Below are 23441 nucleotides of genomic sequence, written 5' to 3' on the forward strand. Positions count from 1 at the left end.
CCAATTTATACCCTGGGGTATAGTTTGGCCTAGTGTTATGAATGGGTCACCGAGGAGGATAGCAGGCCCAGGCATAGTCATTGGAATCCAGAGAGGTTGGTAACTAAGCGGATTGCAGACCCCTGATCCTATCCACACAACTAGCAGTAGCTGTGGAGCGTACCTATGATGATCCTAGACGCCTCGGCACAGCCGGAGAGCTAACTAAGCCTAAAGCAAGAAAGGGGAAATCTAAACTGCCCCGGAGCAGACCCCAAAGGAATAGATAGCCCCCAAACATATATTGTCGGTGAGACAAGATGAAAACACAAATGCAGGCAGGAAAATAGACTGAGCAAATGACCCGCACAAAGCAGAGACAGACAAAACCAGATCAAATGCAAACAGAATAGCAAACGAGAAAAAAACAAAAATCACACAAGCGCTTACCGACAAAAAAAGAGAACTGCGTCCTCAGCTGCTAAGGTAAAAAAGGGTCGGTGTTAGCCCAAACCAAATAAAATGGCGAAAATATACAAATTGACCTGCGCTGTAGGACTTAGAAAAATAAATAAAAACCAGACAAAGAAACAACTCGCTCTAAAATGTATGCATGGATAAAATAAATATACAGTAGCATGCAAAAGTTTAGGCACCCCTGGTCAAAATTACTGTTATTGTGAACAGTTAAGGAAGTTGAAGATAAAATGATCTCTAAAAGGCCTAAAGTTAAAGATGACACATTTGTTTTGTATTTTAGGCTAAAAAGTAATACACATTTGTAATTTTTTCACATTTTAAAAATTACAAAAAGAAAAATGGTCCGATGCTAAAGTTTGGACACCTTTGGAGATTTTTGTGCTCAGATAACTTTGACCAAGGTTTCAGACCTTAATTAGCCTGTAAGGGATATGGCTTGTTCACCCTCAATGTTAGGAAAGGCCAGCTGATGCAGATTCCACAGGTTTAGAAACACATAGCCTCCTCTAACCTTGTGTGAAAAAACAGCCACCATGGGTTCTTTTAAGCAGCTGCCTAGCACTCTGAAAATGGTGGAGGCCCACAAAGCAGAAGGCTATAAGAAGATAGCAAAGCGTTTTCAAGTTGTCCTTTCCTCGGTTCAATATGTAATTCAGAAATAGCAGTTTACAGGAACAGTGGAGGTCAAGATAAGGTCTGGAAGGCCAAGCAAAATTTCAGAGAGAGCTGCTTGTAGGATTGCTAGAAAGGCATATCAGAACCCCCACTTGACTGCAAAAGACCTTCAGAAAGATTTAGCAGATTCTGGAGTTGTGGTAATTGTTCTAATGTTCAGAGACACCTTATCAAATATGGCCTTCATGGAAGAGTCATCAGAAGAAAACCTCTCCTGCACCCTCACCATAAAATTTAGCATCAGAGGTATGCAAAAGAACATCTAAACAAGCCCAATGCATTTTAGAAACAAGTCCTGTGAATCGTTGAAGTTAAAATAAAACTCTTTGGTCGCAATGATCAAAGGTATGTGCAGAGAAAAAATTGCATAGATTTTCAGGAAAAGAACATCTCTCCAACCATTAAGCATGGGGATGGATCAATCATGCTTTGGAGTTGTGTTGCAGACAATGGCACAGGGAACATTTCACAGGTAGAAGGACTGATGGATTCAATGAAATTTCAACAAATTCTTGATGCAAGCATAACACCATGTATTAAAAAGCTGAATTTGAAAACAGGATGGCTTCTACAAATGGATAATGATCGCACACATCAAAATCCACAATAGACTACCTCAAAAGGCGATAGCTAGAGGTTTTTCAATGGCCCTCACAGTCCCCCGATTCGATCATCATTGAAAATCTGTGGCTAGTCCTCAAAATAGCAGTGCATGCAAGACGACCCAGGAATCTCACAGAAATGGTAGAATTTTCCAAGGAAGAATGGATGAAAATCCATCAAACAAGAATTGAAAGACTCTTGGCTAGCTACTAAAAGCGTTTACAAGCTGTGATATTTTAAAAGGGAGTGCTACTAGACACTAACTATGCAGGGTGCCCAAAATTTTGCATTGGCCTATTTTCCTTATTGTAATTTTTAAAATGTAAAAAATGACAGCATATAATTTTTTTGGCCTAAAATACAGAGAAAATGTGTCATCTTTAACTTTAGCCTTTTTAGAGATCATTCCATCTTCAACTTGCTTAACTGGTCACAATAACAGTAATTTTGACCAGGGGTGCCCAGACTTTTAAATGCCACTGTATATATAGAATAATGGCATGTACAGTATATATGACGTATCACTCACCAGTAAAAGGCAGATGAATAGATGTGATGCAGATTAGTTGCTGTGACTGCCGATCTTTGACAGAGGTGAGAAGACACACAGCAAGTGTCTTAGGGTACTGTCACACTTAGCAATGCACCAGCGATCCCGACCAGCGATATGACGCGGTCAGGATTGCTGGTGCATCGCTAAGTGGTCGCTAGTGAGCTGCCACACAGGCAGATCTCACAAGCGACATCGCTGGGGACGGGGGTCGCTACTTACCTGTCACACCAGGTGATCCTGCATCCTCCCGCCCGGCTCCACGCATCGCTCGTCGTCACAGCAGGAAGCGCCGCAGGAAGTTGACGAGAAGCGGTCCAGCCTGTTCTCGCACTATCCGCGATAACCAGCGGGGGAGTGGGTTGTAGGTAAGTATCACACACAGCGATATTGCTAACCTAACAATATCGCTATAAAGTCACAAGTTATAGCGATATTGCTAGCGATATCTCTTAGTGTGACAGGCCCTTTACTCCAAGGAGTTAAATGAGCAGTGCTCCTTAACAATGCAAATGACAGCTTGTGAAAGCTGAAGATAGTGAGGGCTACTGACAATGGCCTGAAGCATGATAAACTCCAAGGCAGTGGGGCTTGTTATGAATGAGCCACCGAAGGAGGAAAAAACAAAAATACAAGCTGAGTCCAGAAAACCGGAGATGTTGGTAGCTATCGGATTGCAGACCCCTGATCCTATTCACACAACTAACAGTAGCCGTGGAGGGTTCCTACGGTGCCCTAGACCCCTCGTTCACAGCCGGAGAACTAAATAAGCCTAAAGAAAGAAAGGGGAAATCTAAACTGCCCCAGAGCAGATCCCAAAGCAATAGACAGCCCCCAACATGTATTGTCCATGAAAAGCAGATGAAAACACAGACAGAAAGACAGGTTGAGCAAACGATGGGGCCCAACTAACTAAATAGGAAAGGACAGAAAAGATGCTGGCTGCAATCCGCAAAAATTCTGCCAAAATAATGTCCAACACGTCTGACAGAAAAAAGGCCCTGAAGTCACTAGACTTCAAAATCACTATATCAGCACTCAGGTATATTCTGAAGACTGAGCAAAAGATCAACTTGTCCAGAGACAAAAATGGAGCTCAGCCTGTACCAACAAGGGCAGGCAGAACACAAACACTAAGTAAACAGACAATATCTCATGGAAAAATAAGAGAGCAAATTCTTAGCTTTCAGAAGACAGGTACTGAACTGGTTTGCAAGAGCTCAGAGCAGAAAGGATCACCAGCACCCCAGTAGGGCGTCGGCTGCCTTATATCCACTCAGTGATTCCGGGTGTCCAATCAGGCTCCACCTGTTCAGATGACAGGTTCTTCCCAACCCAATCAATTTCAGTACCTCTCTTCACCAGCAGAGGGAGTTCATCAGACATCAACGGTGAAGGGGAAAATGAACTCACAACAGGGGCTGTAATAAAACCCAGCACAGGGAGAGAACTGTAGAGCAGCGAGATGCTGGCTAGCACAGAGTGGATGAAGGGCGGGAGATTGAAAGTGCAAAGTAAGAACAGGGAACGCTCCGGCCGAAAGCATCCCTGGATACCCGCTTAGAAACAGACGCCCGAAAGTACCTGAGCGTGTGACGTCACAGCTCGTACAGGGCAACACGGATCAAAAAGCTTTCGGCCGCTATATTTACCCGCCCTTGTGCTGTTCCCGTTGTCAGTTATACATCCAACCTTGGCTGAGCAGCTGACCCTGTTAATACCTGTGTATTGCTTGTACTGTATCTGTTTGCATGCTTGTGTATGACATGTAAACACCAATGAACACAAGAGTATATTTCAAAATACATTTATTAAGCACAAAAATCCAAAAGACAATGAAAAGCAGAGAACACTTGCACTAAAAGTAGAACACCCTGAAAAAAATGTCACATAACTCTATAATGTAGTAGCTGCATATTAAGACCAAGTGGCTAGTTTACTAGGTAAAAATCCATATAATTACTAGTCAAACAGACAAACGTCCGTTTTAAATAAATTGCAATAAATAGTATAAAGCCATAATTATATTCAAAAGCAGCATGTTGAACAAAAATATCTAATCCTCCCTCTAATTAGATTCACCGCTCTGCGGCCTGGAATGAATGGGATGCAATGCGCAGGCGCCGTCTCCATGACGGCGGCTGTAGCGTTCATTCCGGGCCACAGAGCCGTGAATCTAATTAGCGGGAGGATGACCGGCTGTTCATGCGCCGACCAATGTGGGCAGTATGTCGGCTTCATGGATGTGGACACTATCCAATCATTTTAAACATAAACAGTGAATTATCAGAGAGGCCGATAGGCTGGATTGCACTATATAGGAGTTTCCATCCCTCCCCCAACACACGCCTCCTGATGAAGTAGATAACGAAACATGCGTTGGGGCGACATGGAACATTCTGATCATATCTGTAAGCATTTAGATATTTTTTCGGCTCCTGTCATCATCCCTGGGAGTTCAGGACCTAGCCCCGCCTCCAACCACTCCCAAGGTAGTCACATGCTGCAGGTCCTGTTCACCTGCAGGCGTGCTCACAGCAGCATCCCACTTTACAGCAGGAGTTCCCGGCTTTCCCAACACGTCCCCGGGCACTCGTACAGTCTCGGGGTAAGTCTGCCACGGTGTCCATTACACCAACACAGTTTTCCACCAAAACTATAATCCAAACACAACAAAACTTTATATAATTGCGGACACCCCCCGCCAGGACAATGGGAATTCCCGGGCCCTGGTGAATTGCCTCGGGTGGAACGACACAGTGGTCAACGATGGTTCGGAATGCCCCGTGTCTCTTAATCCCGACACTTTGTATCCATCAATTAAGACATCCTGCAAGTGGCGTTGCTGTTGCTCTGTATTTATGAGCGACAAAGGTCGGAGTCCGTACACTCCAGGAGGGGTGCCTGTGTCGGTGGTCCTCTCGGGAGGGGGTGGTAGTAACCCTTCCTCAGGTGGGATGGAGTGCACAAACTTCACTGGACGAGGTAGTGCTGCGTGGGGTCCCCTCCGAATCCTTGAAGGACAGCTCTATTTCAAATGCCCAGGTTGCTCACACCCATAACATCTCCTCTCAGTGATACCCCCAGATCGTGGTTGGAACTGATGGGGCCCAGGATTGTGAGGCATGATTGTCATCGGCCTGCGGCTGGGTGGAAGGGGAGTTATAGTCTGAGGGGGCTGGGGCGAGGGAGCAGGCTGTGGTTTATTGTCCAGAAGTCTCCTCCATTGCGGTCGGATAGTAAGGGCCTCATCGGCCAGGGCTGCAGCTCTATCCACAGTGCACAGCGTGCGCTCCCAGATGCATTCCGGTAATTCTGTGGGGCACTTGGCAAGAAATTGTTCAATAAGGAACACCTGTCTAACATCTTCCACAGTAAGGCTATGTGCCCACGTAGCGTTTTATTCCGGACACTAAAAACCGGACTCCTTCCCAGAAATCGCGCATTTTTTTCCCCGCGCGATTTCACTGCGATCGAGATTTTGCCGCAATTTTCGTGTGCGATATTCAAGCACTTTCCAAGCGATTTGAAGCATCGCTTGGAAAGTGATTGACAGGTTGGTCACACTCGTCAAACATAGTGTTTGACAAGTGTGACCAGCTTTTTACTATTGAGGCCGCCTATGCGGCATCAATAGTAAAAGATAGAATGTTAAAATGCTAAAAAAAAAAAAAAAAAAAAAAAAAAAAAATCGGGGTATATTTACCTTCCGGCGTCTGCCATCCCGGGCCTCAGCGTTCCCAGCGATGCCTTGCGAGACCTGTGATAACGTTGGTCTCGCGTTGCTATAGCGTCACGCGAGACTACGTCATCACAGGACCTTGCCGTAAGGCATTACTGGGAACGCTTAGGCCGGGAATGCAGCGCGGGACGCCGGAAGGTAAATATACCCCGATTTTTTTTTTTTTTTTTTTTTTTTTTTTTTTTTTTACAGGGGCATGGTACCCAGGGCCTGGAGGACAGTCTCCTCTCCTCCACACCGTGGGTACCAACCGCACATGAGACGATTAACTTCCCGCATGGTGGGCATAGCCACATGCGGGAAGTAAGCGATTCTCATGCATTCCTATGGGTGCGGAATCGCGGCAATTCCTTGCGATTACGCACAAAAGAATGAGCATGCTGCGATATTTTCCGCGATGCGATTCCACCGCGGAAAAAAGCGGAGCATTAGCACAGCATGTGCGGAATGCCATAGGAATGCATGGGGGGCGTTCTGTACACGATTTTTAAACGTTTTCGTGTCGAAAATCGCAGCAAAAAACGCTTAAAAATCGCTACATGGGCACACAGCCTAAAGGTGTTTTCTGCTTACAGCCATCTTCGACATGCCTGGGACATCTTATAGGCATACATCCTAAACGACCCCCCCCCCCCCCCGTGGTGCATGGGAGGTCTCGGAACTGAGTCCTATATGAGTCTGGGGTGATAGCATGGTAATCCAGGATAGTCTGCTTTACAATGTTATAATTCCGAGAAGCCTCCACCACCCTTCCGTTCAGGAGTCCCACTAATAAACGCATCCAGCCAAAGTGGGTTACCTCCATCACAGCACATTGCTGCTCAAAGTCCTTAAAGAACCCCTCCACATCTCCGGAAGCCTCATAAAATAGCTTAGTCTGTGTGGGTGATCCTTGCAGGCTCCTGGATCGTGGGGTTTACACTCCACATTGCATTACTCCTTGTTTCGATCTCCATCGTTTGTCTCCACTGTGCTCAGCGAGCAGCCTTCTCCTTATACAGGGTGGGCCATTTATATGGATACACTTAAATAAAATGGAAATGGTTGGTGACCCAGATCGGCGCGCTGAATTTGCAGAATGGGCAAAACAAAAATTGGAACAGGACCGTCCGTTTACACAGAACATTATGTTCAGTGATGAGGCAAACCTTTTTGGGTGGGCCATTTATATGGATACACCTAAATAAAATGGGAATGGTGACCGTTTTTTTTTTGCTTAGGGTGTCTTGCATTGAAATCTGAAATGACCCAGTACACCAGACATCAACACAATTTCTATCCGCTCCTCACATTTTAACCTCTGCGACATGCCAATGGCTGTAAACAAAGAGAAACTTGTAAATAACTCATGAAAGAATAAAGTTACGTTAAAACCAAGCCATTGTTTTTCTTGTGAAATTCTCAATAAGTTTGATATGTTACATGACCCTCTTCCCAATGAAAAAAATAAAGTTGGATCCAAAATGGTCAACTTCAAACTGGCCGCCATGGTCACCACCCATCTTGAAAAGTTTCCCACCTCCCATATAATAATGTGCCAAAAACAGGAAGTTGATATCGCCAACCATTCCAGTTTTATTTAGGTGTATCCATATAAATGGCCCACCCTGGGCCCAGAACCGCCAACTCTTCTTCGTACCACACCACCAACTGGCTTTTTTTGGGGGTGAGGGACCCCGTCTCATGCACTTGTCCTTCAGACATATGGGAGTAGGTGGTCTGGCTAACACCCACCAGTAGATCAATTAAGGCCTCTTTAGTCAGTCCCTGTTAGTTCAGGCCCAGGTCTCTGGCTCTCTCCTGTAAACTGGATACAGTCCAATTTCTGTACCCACTCTGTGGGTGCTGCTTGCCACCAGTTGTCACAGGGTTCTTCTCCACTATGGGCCAATCAGCAGAGCGAGAAATGAGTGAACAGTCCCAAGACCTTTATTTTAGGCAAAAATACAAAAGGTCCATATAATCCACCACACAAAGGATAAGATAATCCAGAAGCCGTATGCAGTTCCATAACAGGATAAAAGCCCTGGGAAATGAGAGTCCAACAATCCAGCAGAGGATAAAATATTCCATATACTTTCTGAGGTGCTGTTTACATCATCGTGTCACACAGGATCTCAGCTCTTGTCTCACTTCCCTGATATTTTAAAAGTCCCCCTCCTCATTCACAGGTCAGGGGGGAAGGTCACAGGGGCTCATTGTTTCAATAAGCTAGTTTAATATGTCATTAGCATATTAGTAAACATGATTCACTGACCCTGAGGTACAGTACTGTGGGGGCTGATATCAGATGGCAGCAACAGCCATTCGTCAATTAGCAAATAACTCCTCCTACAAGAGAAAACCATGAAAGCCAGTAAAATATTAACACAAACAAAATGATACCCACATGCCATATCCCACCATCACAGCATGATGCTGCCACCACCATGTTTCACTGTTGGGATTGTATTGGGCAGGTGATGAGCAGTGCCTGGTTTTCTCCACACATACCACTTAGAATTATCACCAAAAAGGTCTATCTTCGTCTCATCAGACCAGAGAATCTTATTTCTCATAGTCTGGGAGTCCTTCATGTGTTTTTTTTTTTTTTTTTGCAAACTCTATGCAGGCTTTCATATGTCTTGCACTGAGGACAGGCTTCCGTCGGGCCACACTGCCATAAAGGCCCGACTGGTGGAGAGCTGCAGTGATAGTTGACTTTGTGGAACTTTCTCCCTACTGCATCTGTGGAACTCAGCCACAGTGATCTTGGGGGTTTTTTACCTCTCTCATCAAGGCTCTTCTCCCACGATTGCTCAGTTTGGCTGGACGGCCAGGTCTAGGAAAACTTCTGGTGGTCCCAAACTTCTTCCATTTAAGGATTATGGAGGCCACTGTATTCTTAGGAACCTTGAGTAGGAAGTAAGAAGGGGTTGTCTTATTGGACTTTTTGCCTTTTGCAGCTTACTAATTCTCCAACGCATGAAGACGGAAACTCCCTCGACTTGGTCTTCTCTCGGCTTTGTGCAGTGGATTATTTTGCAAACTCCCCTCTCCCGCTCTCTGACCACAACCTTCTTTCATTCTCTATCAAGAACTGCCAGGCTGCTCAGGCCACCCCCACTGTCCATATTTATAGAAACATACAGGCCATTAACACCCAGAAACTTATGAAGAACTTGCAGTCTTCATTGGCCCCTATCTCCTCCCTCTCATGTCCTGATTCTGCATTGAAGCATTACAATGAAACACTTCAAAGTGCCCTGGATGAATTTGCTCCTCCTATACATAGAACACCACAACACAGATGGCGACAACCCTGGCACACCCTGCAAACACGTTTCCTGCAGCGGTGCTCCAGGTGCGCTGAACGTCTGTGGAGAAAATCCAACCTACCCGAAGATTTCATCCATTATAAGTTTATAATTCGAACATACAACACTGCCCTTCACCTCTCCAAACAAACCTATTTCAACACCCTCATCACCTCACTGTCCAATAACCCTAAACATCTCTGACACTTTTCATTCTCTACTCAACCCAAGAGTACAGGCCCCAACCACGGAGCTTCGAGCTGATGATCTGGCCAATTACTTCAAAGAAAAAATTGACCAGATCCGACAGGAAATTATCTCCCAATCACCTCATACCATGCACTGTCCTCCCTCCCCCACTGCATCTAGCTCACTCTCTGATTTTGAACCAGTCACAGAAGAAGAAGTAAGCGGGCTCCTTGCATCTTCTCGCCCAACCACTTGCACCAGTGACCCATTTCCGTCACATCTCCTCCAGTCCCTTTCCCCTGCTGTCACCCCTCACCTAACTAAAATATTTAACCTCTCTCTCTCTTCTGGTATCTTTCCCTCCTCATTTAAGCATGCCATTATGCATCCACTACTTAAAAAAACCATCGCTCGACCAAAACGTTGCCGCTAACTATAGACCTGTCTCTAATCTTCCCTTCATCGCTAAACTTCTGGAACGCCTGGTCCACTTCCGTCTTATCCGCTATCTCTTTGATAACTCTCTTCTCGGCCCTCTCCAATCCGGTTTCCGCTCTTTACACTCTACTGAAACTGCCCTCACTAAAGTCTCTAATGATCTACTAACAGCTAAATCAAGTGGTCATTACTCCATGCTAATTCTCTTGGATCTCTCTGCAGCATTCGACACTGTGGATCATCAGCTCCTCCTCACTATGCTCTATTCCATTGGCCTCATGGACACGTTCTCTCCTGGTTCTCCTCCTATCTCTCTGACCGCTCCTTTACTGTATCTTTTGCTGGCTCCCCCTCCTCTCATCTTCCCCTTACTGTTGGGGTTCCTCAAGGATCAGTCCTAGGCCCCCTCCTCTTCTCTTTGTACACTGCCCTTATTGGTCAAACAATCAGTAGATTTGGTTTCCAGTACCATCTCTATGCTGATGACACCCAATTATACGCTTCTTCCCCTGACATCACACCTGCCTTTCTAGAAAACACCAGCGATTGTCTAAATGCTGTGTCTAACTAACATCATGTCCTCACTATATGTGAAACTGAACCTGTCAAAGACTGAACTCCTTGTGTTTCCTCCCGCTACTAATGTACCTATACCCGACATTGCCATCTCCGTGTGTGGTTCCACTATTACTCCCCAGCAACATACCCGTTGTCTTGGTGTCCTACTTGATTCCGAGCTTTCCTTTGTCCCCCACATTCGATCACTGGCTCGCTCTTATCTGCACCTCAAAAACATTTCTAGAATTCGACCTTTTCTTACTTTTGACTCCGCAAAACCTCTTACTGTTTCTCTTATTCATTCTCGTCTCGACTATTGTAACTCTCTACTAATCAGTCTCCCTCTTACCAAACTCTCCCCCCTTCAATCTGTCTTGAATGCTGCTGCCAGGATCATATTCCTCGCCAATCGTTACACCGATGCCTCTACCTTGTGCCAGTCATTACACTGGCTACCCATCCACTCCAGAATCCAGTACAAACTTATTACCCTCACCCACAAAGCCCTCCATGGCTCAGCACCACCCTACATCTCCTCCCTTGTTTCAGTATACCACCCTACCCGCCCCCTCCGTTCTGCTGATGACCTGAGGTTAGCATCCACAATAATCAGAACCTCCCACTCCTGTCTCCAAGACTATACACATGCTGCGCCAATTCTTTGGAATGCACTTCCCAGGTCAATACGATTAGTCCCCAATCCTCACAATTTTAAGCGTGCCCTGAAAACGCATTTTTCAGACTGGCCTACTGCTTCAACACATTAACCTAACTATCCCTGTGTGGCACAGCCAAAAGTTTTACCATAACCAGGTTCCCCGCATCATGTTCCCACATGCTTTATACATCCATTAGCCCTCTGTGTCTGTACTGATACACACATAACATTATGGCTGGTCCATACAATCAGGGCAACTGTTACCACCCACCTTTCGTGTCTCCCTTTTTTTCCTCATAGACTGTAAGCTTGCGAGCAGGGCCCTCATTCCTCTTGGTATCTGTTATGATCTATGTGATTATTGTTATGCTGTAATGTCTATTGTCTGTACAAGTCCCCTCTGAAATGTAAAGTGCTGCGGAATATGTCGGCGCTATAAAAATAAAATGTATTATTATATTATAATTTATTATTATTGGACGCTGCCTCTGGCCCGGCCCAATAGATCTTCATACATTGCAGGCCCAGACACCATTATTAGACATGTATCGCAGTAACTAGGCCGCCCCATACTATCGAGTACTTGGGGGCGGAGGGCAATCAGCCGGACTCTCACACCTTCTTAGATGCCATGTTTGCTCCTGACAACAGCAAGTGGTTAAACTGCCAGGGTTTTTGTTGCAGCCGCACCTGTGCTGTCCCTGCGGTGTACATCTATGTTCTGGGGCCCAAAGGGTTTTCGTTTTTTTAAAAAAAGTTAATATTTAAAAATAACGAAATGTGTCTTAGGCTTTTTGCACGTCTTTTTTCTTTTAAACCCCTTTCTGACCGCTGAAGGGATAGTACGTCAGCGGTCCGTGTCCCCTGCTTTGAGGTGGGCTCCTGCCGTGAGCACACCTCAAAGCCGTGACATGTCAGCTGTTATAAACAACTGACATGTGCCCGCAATAGGTGCAGGTGGAATCATAATCCGCCCGCGCCTATTAACTAGTTAAATCCCGCTGTCAAACACTGACAGCGGCATTTAACTAGCGCTTCTGGCGCCCGTCACGTGATCGGGGTCAGTGACGCATTGCCGTGACAACCAGAGGTCTCATAGAGACCTCTATGGTTGTTGCCGGCACATTGCTATGAGCGCCACCCGGTGGTCGGCGCTCATAGCAGTGCAGTAAATCTGCTACACATAGGCGAACTGAGCATCGCCGAGGCTATTGAAGCATGCCAAAAGAAAAAAAAAAAAGTGATTACAAATTTTAAAAAATTAAGAAACATAAGTTTAAATTGAACCCAATCAAAATAAAACCAAAAAAAAAGCAAACCTGCACGCATTTGGTATCGCGTTCAGAATCGCCCGATCTATCAAAAAGAAAAAAGGATTAACCCGATCGCTAAACGGTGTAGCAAGAAAAAGTCAAAATGCCAGAATTACGTTTTTTTGGTCGCCGCGACATTAAAATGCAATAACGGGCGATCAAAAGAATGTATCTGCACAAAAGTGGTATCATTAAAAACGTCAGCTCAGAGCGCAAAAAATAAGTCAACACCCAACCCCAGATCACGAAAAATGGAGACGCTAGGGGTCTCGGAAAATCGTGCTTTATATTTTTATTTATTTTTATTTATTTTTTTTTAGCAAACTTTGGAATTTTTTTCACCACTTAGATAAGAGAACCAAGACATGTTGGTGTCTATGAACTCGTAATGACCTGGAGAATCATAATGGTAGGTCAGTTTTAGCATTTAGTGAACCTAACAAAAAATCCTATAAAAAAAAAAAAAAAAAAAAAAAGTTTGGGATTGCACTTTTTGCAATTTCACCGCATTTGGAATGTTTTTTTCCGTTTTTGAGTACACTACATGGTAAAACCACTGGTGTCGTTCAAAAGTACAACTCTTCCCGCAAAAAATAAGCCCTCACGTGACCATATTGACGGAAAAATAAAAAAGTTATGGCTCTGGAAAGAAGGGGAACGAAAAATAGAAAAAAGCTCCGGTCATTAAGGGGTTAAAGGATTGTTGGTGACAATTTTCTTTTGAAACATTTTAGCCCTGTTTTTGCATTTCTGTTTTTCGCTCCCCTCCTTCCCAGAGCCATAACTTTTTTTTTTTTTTTTTTTTTTTTATCATGTTCACCAAATGTAAATCTGACCTGCCAATATGATTTTCTAGGTCATTGCAAGTTTGTAGACACCAAAAAAATGGTGTCATTTTCCGATACCTGTAGCATCTTCATTTTTCCTTATCTGGAGCTGGATGAGGGCTTATTTTTTGCACGCAGAGCTGACGTTTTTATTTATACCATTTTGGGGTAGATACAATCTTTTCATCACCTGTTTTTAATTTTTAATGCAATGTTACGGCGACCAAAAAATGTAATTCTGGATTTTTGACTTTTTTCTCTTTATGCTGAGATGAGTTCCTTTTATATATTGATAGATTGGCGACAATACCAAATAGGTGTATTTTTTTTTTTTTCGCTCTGTGTAGCAGAAAGGCTCACTTGCTGGGCCATGGCTGGGTGGCGCTCAGCTATCCGGCAACGGCAATCACAGGGGTCTCCTGCAGTCCCCCAGTTGTCTTGCCAACTCATTGGCAACCCGCAGTCATGTGACATGAGCACCATTGGGCGAGATTAGTGATACGCTTCCGGCACGATCAGACATTGACAGCAGCATTTAAAGGGAATCTGTCACCCTTTTTTTGGCTTTGCAGCTGCTGGCATAGACATCGGGGGCTTATCTACAGCATTCTGTAATGCTGTAGATAAGCCTCCGATGTAACCTGAAAGAGAAGAAAAACACGTTATATTATACTCACCGAGGTGGGCGGTCCGGTCCGATGGGTGTCTCCGTCCCGTCCAGCGCCTCCCTTCTTCATGCGATGACGTCCTCTTCTCCAATCCTGTAATGGCGCAACAGGGCAGAGCAATGCGCCGGAGCCTGAGCCATTCATATAGACGGCCGGTAGTGATGGAGTCAGTGGAGGACTCTGGACAGATATGATTCTAGAGCTGTAGTAGAAGATGAAGATGTCGTCCTCATCATGAAATAGTTATTCCTCCTGTCACGTGTAATGAATATCTCCTGCAGTATTGCTAATGCCGATTCCAGTGTCGGTAAATGAGACGAGAATTAGCGTTATGGAAGATGAGTCTATGAGAAACGTATTCAGCTGCCGACTCCGAGGAAGAAAAGGCTTGTTGTCTGTGGCCTAAATACTTTTTTTCCCCACTGTATATAGTATTTAGTCAGTCAGCAATAGTGCAAGTTCCACCACTTAAAAAGATGAGAGGCGTCTGTAATTTACATCATAGGTAGACCTCAACTATGGGAGACAAACTGAGAAAAAAAAATCCAGAAAATCACATTGTCTGTTTTTTTTTCATTTTATTTGCATATTATGGTGGAAAATAAGTATTTGGTCAGAAACAAGCAATCAAGATTTCTGGCTCTCACAGACCTGTAACTTCTTCTTTAAGAGTATCCTCTTTCCTCCACTCATTACCTGTAGTAATGGCACCTGTTTAAACTTGTTATCAGTATAAAAAGACACCTGTGCACACCCTCAAACAGTCTGACTCCAAACTCCACTATGGTGAAGACCAAAGAGCTGTCAAAGGACACCAGAAACAAAATTGTAGCCCTGCACAAGGCTGGGAAGACTGAATCTGCAATAGCCAACCAGCTTGGAGTGAAGAAATCAACTGTGGGAGCAATAATTAGAAAATGGAAGACATACAAGACCACTGATAATCTCCCTCGATCTGGTGCTCCACGCAAAATCCCACCCCGTGGGGTCAGAATGATCACAAGAACGGTGAGCAAAAATCCCAGAACCACGCGGGGGGACCTAGTGAATGAACTGCAGAGAGCTGGGACCAATGTAACAAGGCCTACCATAAGTAACACACTACGCCACCATGGACTCAGATCCTGCAGTGCCAGACGTGTCCCACTGCTTAAGCCTGTACATGTCCGGGCCCGTCTGAAGTTTGCTAGAGAGCATTTGGATGATCCAGAGGAGTTTTGGGAGAATGTCCTATGGTCTGATGAAACCAAACTGGAACTGTTTGGTAGAAACACAACTTGTCGTGTTTGGAGGAAAAAGAATACTGAGTTGCATCCATCAAACACCATACCTACTGTAAAGCATGGTGGTGGAAACATCATGCTTTGGGGCTGTTTCTCTGCAAAGGGGCCAGGACGACTGATCCGGGTACATGAAAGAATGAATGGGGCCATGTATCGTGAGATTTTGAGTGCAAACCTCCTTCCATCAGCAAGGGCATTGAAGATGAAACGTGGCTGGGTCTTTCAACATGACAATGATCCAAAGCACACCGCCAGGGCAACGAAGGAGTGGCTTCGTAAGAAGCATTTCAAGGTCCTGGAGTGGCCTAGCCAGTCTCCAGATCTCAACCCTATAGAAAACCTTTGGAGGGAGTTGAAAGTCCGTGTTGCCAAGCGAAAAGCCAAAAACATCACTGCTCTAGAGGAGATCTGCATGGAGGAATGGGCCAACATACCAACAACAGTGTGTGGCAACCTTGTGAAGACTTACAGAAAACGTTTGACCTCTGTCATTGCCAACAAAGGATATATCACAAAGTATTGAGATGAAATTTTGTTTCTGACCAAATACTTATTTTCCACCATAATATGCAAATAAAATGAAAAAAATACCAGACAATGTGATTTTCTGGATTTTTTTTTTTCTCAGTTTGTCTCCCATAGTTGAGGTCTACCTATGATGTAAATTACAGACGCCTCTCATCTTTTTAAGTGGTGGAACTTGCACTATTGCTGACTGACTAAATACTTTTTTCCCCCACTGTATGCTCGAATATAAGCCGACCTTCCCCCCCAATTTTGCCACAAAAACTAGGGAAACTTATTTACTCTCGTATAAGCCTAGGGTGGAAAATGCAGCAGCTACTGGTAAATTTCAAAAATAAAAATAGATACCAATAAAAGTAAAGTTAATTGAGACATCAGTAGGTTAAATGTTTTTGAATATCCATATTGAATCAGGAGCCTCATATATTGCTCTATACAGTTCATGATGGTCCCATAAGATGCTCCATACAAAATACGCCCCATATAATGCTGCACATAGGTTAATAATGGCCCCATCAGATGCTCCATAGAATAATATGCCCCATATACTGCTCCATAAAGGTTATGCCCCATACGCTGCGAAATAAAAAAAAAAAAAAGACATATTTCTCGTCGCTGGGGGACAGGTGCTGATGACGCCGCTGGCTCAGGTCCTGGCACCTGAGATGTTTTCTTTTTTCCCCGTTTCACCGCCGCGTGCCGCTCTGTCTTCCGGGTCCTCTGTCAGTGACTGTTCAGGCAGAAGGCGCGCACTAACCAAGTCATCGCGCCCTTTGACTTGAATGTCATAGCCAGAGGACGCGGAAGACTGAGCAGTGCGTGGCGGTGGAATGGGGACAGGTGAATATAACATATACTTACCCCCTGCTTCTCCCAAGGTCTCCGGAGCCACAGCTCTTCCTTCATTGGTCACGTGGTACCGTTCATTAAATTCATCAATATGCGCATATTCATGACATTGAGCGGTACCACGTGACCACTGAACAGGCGCCGGAGACCTTGGGAGAAGCAGGTGCTGCAGAGACCGTGCCAGGACGGGGAAAGTATGATCTGACACCCACGCTCTCTTTTCGCCGCCGACCCCCTGGCATATATGACTCAAGTATAAGCCGAAAGGGGAACTTTCAGCCTTGAAAATGGGCTGAAAATCTCGGCTTATACTCGAGTATATATGGTATATAGGTTTTATTAGCAGATGTAAAGAAGAAAACTAAATACTGTAAAATAATCTCCTCATATGTTTCCCTTATTATCTCCAGTAATTGTATTATTACAGGATTTTATGATGTTACATCGGCTCATCTTCTCATTCAGGTCTCTACAATATCGGATCCTCTCAGTGAAGATCTTCTATATAAGAGAATTTTCCTGATTTACCCATCAAGGATGGCTACGGACAGAGACAGGATGGCGGAGAGGATATTGCACCTCACCCTAGAGATCCTCTTCCGGCTTACTGGAGAGGTGAGAGATTCTGATGGCGTCACGTTACATCATTCTTATCTATGGGAATAACAGATGGACAGAACTGGAGAGGTGAAGACTCTGGAAATGTCTGTAGTGAGATTTATTAATGTCTCTCTCCATAACCAGGATTACACAGTAGTGAAGAAGATCTCTAGTGAGCGCTGTCAGGACCCTGTGTCTGAGGGATGCGGAAGACCCCTGAGCCCAATCACAGGGCCTCCACCTCACCCCTTGATACATGAGGACATCAATGACCAGAAGATCCTAGAACTCATCTACAAGATGATTGAGCTAACTGGAGAGGTGACACTGCTGGGAATGCTGGGAAATTATACAGTAAGAAGGGATCGAGGGGATGACGGTATCCTTGTATGTATCAGGTTCCTATAAGGTGTCTGGATGTCGCTGTCTATTTCTCCATGGAGGAGTGGGAGTATTTAGAAGGACACAAAGATCTGTACAAGGACATCATGATGGAGGTTCCCCAGCCCCTCACATCACCAGGTAATAGGACTAAATACATACAGTCGATAATTATCTGTATGTAAAGAATGAATTCAGTCCCCGTCTGTGTTTCCTCCAGATCTATCCAGTAAGAGGACAAAACCAGAGAGATGTCCCCGTCCTCTTCTTCTACAGACCTGTAAACAAGAAGATCCCAATGTTCCTCAGGATCATCAGGTAGATGGAGAGAAGGTGACATGGGATCTCCCCTATGATGTGTAGATGGCTGTGAAGGTCTTGTGCTCAGTCTTGTTTTATCCACAAGTATTATATGTTTTATACTTGTGTAATTAGAACGGTGGAGATGGCAGGATTAGAGCTGATCATAGATGGGACTTCTCCATCTGTACTTGACTTTTACAATATTTGTTTCAGGGTGAAGATCTGACCCACATTAATACTACAGAGACATATGTGAGGGGTGATGAGTGGTGTAAAGAGGAGATTCCTACATATGACTACCCAGGTGAGTAGTAACCACTAAATACACAGAAGAAATCACAGATTCTTCTCAGTCACCGGCTGTGATTACTTTATCGGTGGTGTAGTCCGACCTTATCACAATAGTGTGATCAACATTTTGCCTCTAGACCTTAACATTCTCATCCACCCAAAAACTGTCCGATTGACTATGATACAGGAAAGATATATATCTTTGTGTAGCCAGTAGATAGAAAAGTATTTAGAATTGAGAGTCCTCAGTTGTTGATGCCTTTTAATGGCTAACTGAGAAGATGGTAACAAATTGCAAGCTTTCAAGACTACTCAGGTCTCTTCATTAGGCATAGACCAACACAAAATCTGAAGAATCACATTTTTATGCACAATACAGAACAGAAAGAATGCAATAGATAAGACAAGTGACATGAAGCAGAAATTATTTATTATGCGAGAATGATAAACAGTTGTGGCCATAGATATTGCAACAGTTCATAGATAAGGAATGTTAATGTTTTATAGCCTGGTTCTGTGTTGTGATGCCCCATAAGGTCTGAGGTGCAAATTCCTTAATTGATGTAAAAAGACATAAATCCATGCAACACATTCATTCCTGCTTTGGGTGTGTCAAAGGTCATCATGAGTTTGTACTCCCAGACCTTTCTGTCTTGAGGTTTAAAATTACCTTTCAAAGCAAGTAATTTCATGTCAATGGTGCTGTGATCCGGCATACAAAAGTGTTTGGCCATAGGTAGATCCATTCTTCTTTCTCATTGTGTGGCAATGAGAATTCATCCTTGTTCTAAGTTTTGCCCTGTCAGCCCTACATACAGACCCCCAGTTGGACATTTAGTACAAATAATTAAGTACACCACATTAGATGTGATGCATCTGAAAGTACCTGGGATCTTGGAATGTGAGTTGGAATGACTTTGGGCATTGAAAGCCCTTTTCTATAGAACTTACAACCTGGTGGATCCACCTACCCCCTGAGATTAGAAGGCTCTGACTCATACCTGCCTAGGCCTGTAAACTACAAAGCCAAATGACCGTGTACATAGAATGTGCTGACAAGTTAGAAAAATATTATGGGCCTTTTAGAGAAAGCAGAGGGTAATGATGCCGTTAGTTTTCAAAATCCGTGATATGGGAAGAAGTAAAAAAAAATCAGGGCTTTGGAAAGCGCTGCCAAGTGCAGAGCCATAAATTTGGGTATCAAAGCAAATGAACGGTTAAAAAAAAAACAAAAAACTTTTCACTTTAAAATTCTACTCATTTCCGATCTGAACCAGCTCCTTCCTCAGACATATATAAATAATACATTGTGGATCTTTTATATTCTCCAAAACTGCATCACTAATCCAATTGCTTAATTCATTAATTAAACAGTGACTATGGTGCAGTTTTTTTTATAGAAACCTTTCTTCGTATGCATAATAACATATTGTAACATAGTTAGCAAGGCCGAAAAAGACATCTGTCCATCCAGTTCAGCCTATATTCCGTCAGAATAAATCCCCAGATCTACGTCCTTCTAAAGAACCTAATATCTGTAAGATACAATATTGTTACGCTCCAGGAAGACATCCAGGCCTCTCTTGAACCCCTCAACTGAGTTCACCATCACCACCTCCTCAGGCAAGGAATTCCAGATTCTCACTGCCCTAACAGTAAAGAATCCTCTTCTATGTTGGTGGAAAAACCTTTTCTCCTCCAGACGCAGAGAATGCCCTCTTGTGACCGTCACATTCCTTGGTATAAACAGATCCTCGGAGAGATATTTTTATTGTCCCCTTATATACTTATACATGGTTATTAGATCGCCCATGAGTCGTCTTTTTTTCCAGACTACATAATCCTAATTTTGCTAATCTCTCTGGGTATTGTAGTTCCCCCATCCCCTTTATTAACTTTGTTGCCCTCCTTTGTACTCGCTCTAGTTCCATTATATCCTTCCTGAGCACCGGAACCCAAAACTGTACACATTACTCCATGTGCGGTCTAACCAGGGATTTGTACAGAGGCAGTATAATGCTCTCATCATGTGTATCCAGACCTCTTTTAATGCACCCCATGATTCTGTTTGCCTTGGCAGCTACTGGCTGCTCCAGGTAAGTTTATCGTTAACTAGGATCCCCAAGTCCTTCTCCATGTCAGATTTACCCAGTGGTTTACCGTTCAGTGTGTAATTGTGATATTGATTCCTTCTTTCCATGTATATAACCTTACATTTATCATTGTTAAACCACATCTGACACCTTTCGGCCCAAGTTCCCAACTTATCCAGATCCATCTGTAGCAGAATACTATCTTCTCTTGTATTGACTGCTTTACATAGTTTTGTATCATCTGCAAATATCGATATTTTACTGTGTAAACCTTCTACCAGATCGTTAATAAATATCGCAGAGAATAGGTCCCAACACCGACCCCTGCGGTCCCCACTGGTCACAGTGACCCAGTTGGAGCATATACCATTTATAACCACCCTCTGCTTTCTATCACTAAGCCAGTTACTTACCCATTTACACACATTTTCCCCCAGACCCAGCATTCTCATTTTATGCACCAACCTCTTGTGTGGCATGGTATCAAACGCTTTGGAAAAATTGAGATATACCACATCCAATGACTCGCCTTGGTCCAGTCTATAGCTTACCTCTTCATAAAAACTGATTAGATTGGTTTGAAAGGAGCGATTCCTCATAAACCCATGCTGATATATTGGGTTAAGCAGTTATTCTCATTGAGATAAACCAGAATAACATCCCTCAGAAACCCTTCAAATATTTTACTAACAATAGAGGTTAGACTTCGTGCCTATAATTTCCAGGTTCACTTTGAGCCCTTTTTGAATATTGGTAACACATTTGCTATGCGCCACTCCTGTGGAACATTCAAGCAAAAAAGGAAGCACACTGTAGCGCCAAACCATGCAAACATGAAAAATGAATAATGAATTGCATTACTGCATTAGAAGTATGAAAAATTGAGAAAGTTTAGCGCATAAAATGGCCAAGTTATGTGTACCTGGAAGCCACGTTAAGGCATTTCTCATTTTCCAGGTCCCTCATTTTTCATGTTTCCATGGTTTGGCGCTACAGTGTGCTTCCTTTTTTCCTTGAATGTATATGAGTTGGTGACTCTAGGTTAAGCACCTGTTCACACTATGCTTATGCTTGGATGTGACGGTCAGTTTTTGAAATTTGTACTCCTGTGGAACAGACCCCGTCACTATAGAGGCCCTAAATATAAGAAATAAGGGTTTGTCTATTACATTACTTAGTTCTCTTAGTACTCATGGGTGTATACCATCCAGACCCGGAGATTTATCTATTTTGATCTTATTTAGCCGGTTTCGCAGCGCTTCTTGGGTTAGATTGGTGACCCTTAATATTTAGGATGCTCTGAAACATTTCCCATTTATTATCTGTATTCCTATTTATGAGGACATTGTCCCAGTCATCCAGATTAAGGACATTTCTAAGCTGGTCAAACTTTGCCTTCCTAAAGTTCAGTGTTTTTGTGACTTCCTGACAAGTCCCCCTAGCGAAAGACAAGTGAAACTGTACAATATTGTGGTCGCTATTCCCTAGATGCCCAACAACCTGTAGATTTGTTATTCTGTCAGGTCTATTAGATAGTATTAGGTCTAAAAGTGCTGCTCCTCTGGTTGGAGAAAGGGGGGGGGGGGACGAATCCAAAAAGGCAACAAAAGGTCATGGTGAAAACGGTTTCATGTCGTATATGACAATATTGGTATACTATTGGCAACATGGTGCCCAGGGTCCTAATCATGTGTTACCAATGATTTACTAGTACTTGCATGTTTTTTAGCCATTTGTTTCCTGCAATTCCACGTAATAAAATAATTTTCACTATGACCTTTTGTTGCCTTTTTGGATTCGTCCCTCCCCCCCTTTCTCTATATGAGTTTTGGCAATTGGTCACTTACAGTCCAATGTTCTAAATATATGTGGAAATTAATTATGGTGACTTGTGACATATTTATTACATTGTCCCATAGGATGTTTACATTTTTTTGCACTACCCTCTTTGTATGTCCTCTGGTTGGAGTCTGCACCAATGGTGAAAGATAATTTTTCTTGGTTATTAGCAGAAACCTGTTGCCTTTATGGGTTTTGCAGGTCTCTGTTTCCCAGCTAATGTCCAGGTAGTTAAAGTCACCCATAACAAGGACCTCATTATGGCTTGCAGATTCATCTATCTGCCTTAGTACCTGTCTGGGGAAGCCTTATATACAATTTCCAGCTCAGGAGAGGGAGGCCACACCCCAGGTTGCACAGAATGCAAAAATACAAAGAAAAAACACAAAAATTGAGCTTGGTTTGAGTTGATACACATGCAGCATATAAATGCATGTAGACTATTGTCTGCTGTTTGAGACCCAGTCCTTTTGTCTGCCATTGTTCACACATTGAGGTCAACTTTATTTCCTAGAAAAAATCAACCACATCCATCAGGATATCTCAGCCCAATCTCCTCAGTGCTTGGATCCCCTTCCCTGCCACACCTCAAGCTCACTAGACATCTTTGAGCCTGTTTCAGAAGAAGACGTTTCCAAGCTCCTCGCTTCCGCTCGGCCTACAACCTGCAACAGTGACCCCATTCCTTCACAGCTCCTGCAGTCTCTCTCACCAGTGGTCACCACTCACCTGACTAAAATATTTAACCTCTCTCTTTCTTCAGGTATATTTCCCTCCTCATTTAAACATGCCATCATAACCCCTTTACTTAAAAAGCCATCCCTGGACCAGAACTGCACTGCTAACTACAGACCTGTCTCTAACCTTTCCTTCATCTCTAAACTCCTGGAACGCCTGGTCCACTCCCGTCTAATCCGCTATCTCTCGGATAACTCTCTTCTCGACCCCTTACAATCTGGTTTCCGCTCTTTACACTCTACTGAAACTGCCCTCACTAAAGTCTCTAATGATCTAATAACAGCTAAATCGAAAGGTCATTGCTCCCTGCTGATTCTCCTGGATCTCTCTGCCGCATTTGACACTGTGGGTCACCAGCTCCTCCTCACTATGCTCTGCTCTATAGGCCTCAAGGACACAGCCCTCTCCTGGCTCTACTCCTACCTCTCTGACCGCTCCTTCACTGTATCTTTTGCCGGCTCCTCTTCCTCTCCTCGTCCCCTTACTATCGGGGTCCCGCAGGGCTCAGTCCTAGGCCCCCTCCTCATCTCTCTATACACTGCCCCTATTGGACAAACAATCAG

The 23441-nt window shown here is 43.9% G+C and overlaps 2 protein-coding genes across 2 annotated transcripts in view; one reads left to right on the forward strand and one right to left on the reverse strand.

The window, feature by feature from the left end:
* Window positions 1-23441, forward strand: part of LOC141059300 (uncharacterized) — a 370224-nt gene that overhangs the window by 318695 nt on the left and 28088 nt on the right. The window contains exons 6-10 of the mRNA XM_073555628.1: window positions 17099-17248; window positions 17378-17554; window positions 17632-17755; window positions 17835-17932; window positions 18131-18221. Of these exons, the coding sequence (XP_073411729.1) occupies window positions 17099-17248; window positions 17378-17554; window positions 17632-17755; window positions 17835-17932; window positions 18131-18221 (640 nt within the window). The remainder of the gene's footprint in view (window positions 1-17098; window positions 17249-17377; window positions 17555-17631; window positions 17756-17834; window positions 17933-18130; window positions 18222-23441) is intronic.
* Window positions 1-23441, reverse strand: part of LOC141059299 (uncharacterized) — a 779988-nt gene that overhangs the window by 68893 nt on the left and 687654 nt on the right. The window lies entirely within an intron of this gene.

Source organism: Dendrobates tinctorius, unplaced genomic scaffold (genome assembly GCF_039654945.1).
Source record: "Dendrobates tinctorius isolate UK_male_01 unplaced genomic scaffold, ASM3965494v1 ptg000226l, whole genome shotgun sequence".
Taxonomy (NCBI): domain Eukaryota; kingdom Metazoa; phylum Chordata; class Amphibia; order Anura; family Dendrobatidae; genus Dendrobates; species Dendrobates tinctorius.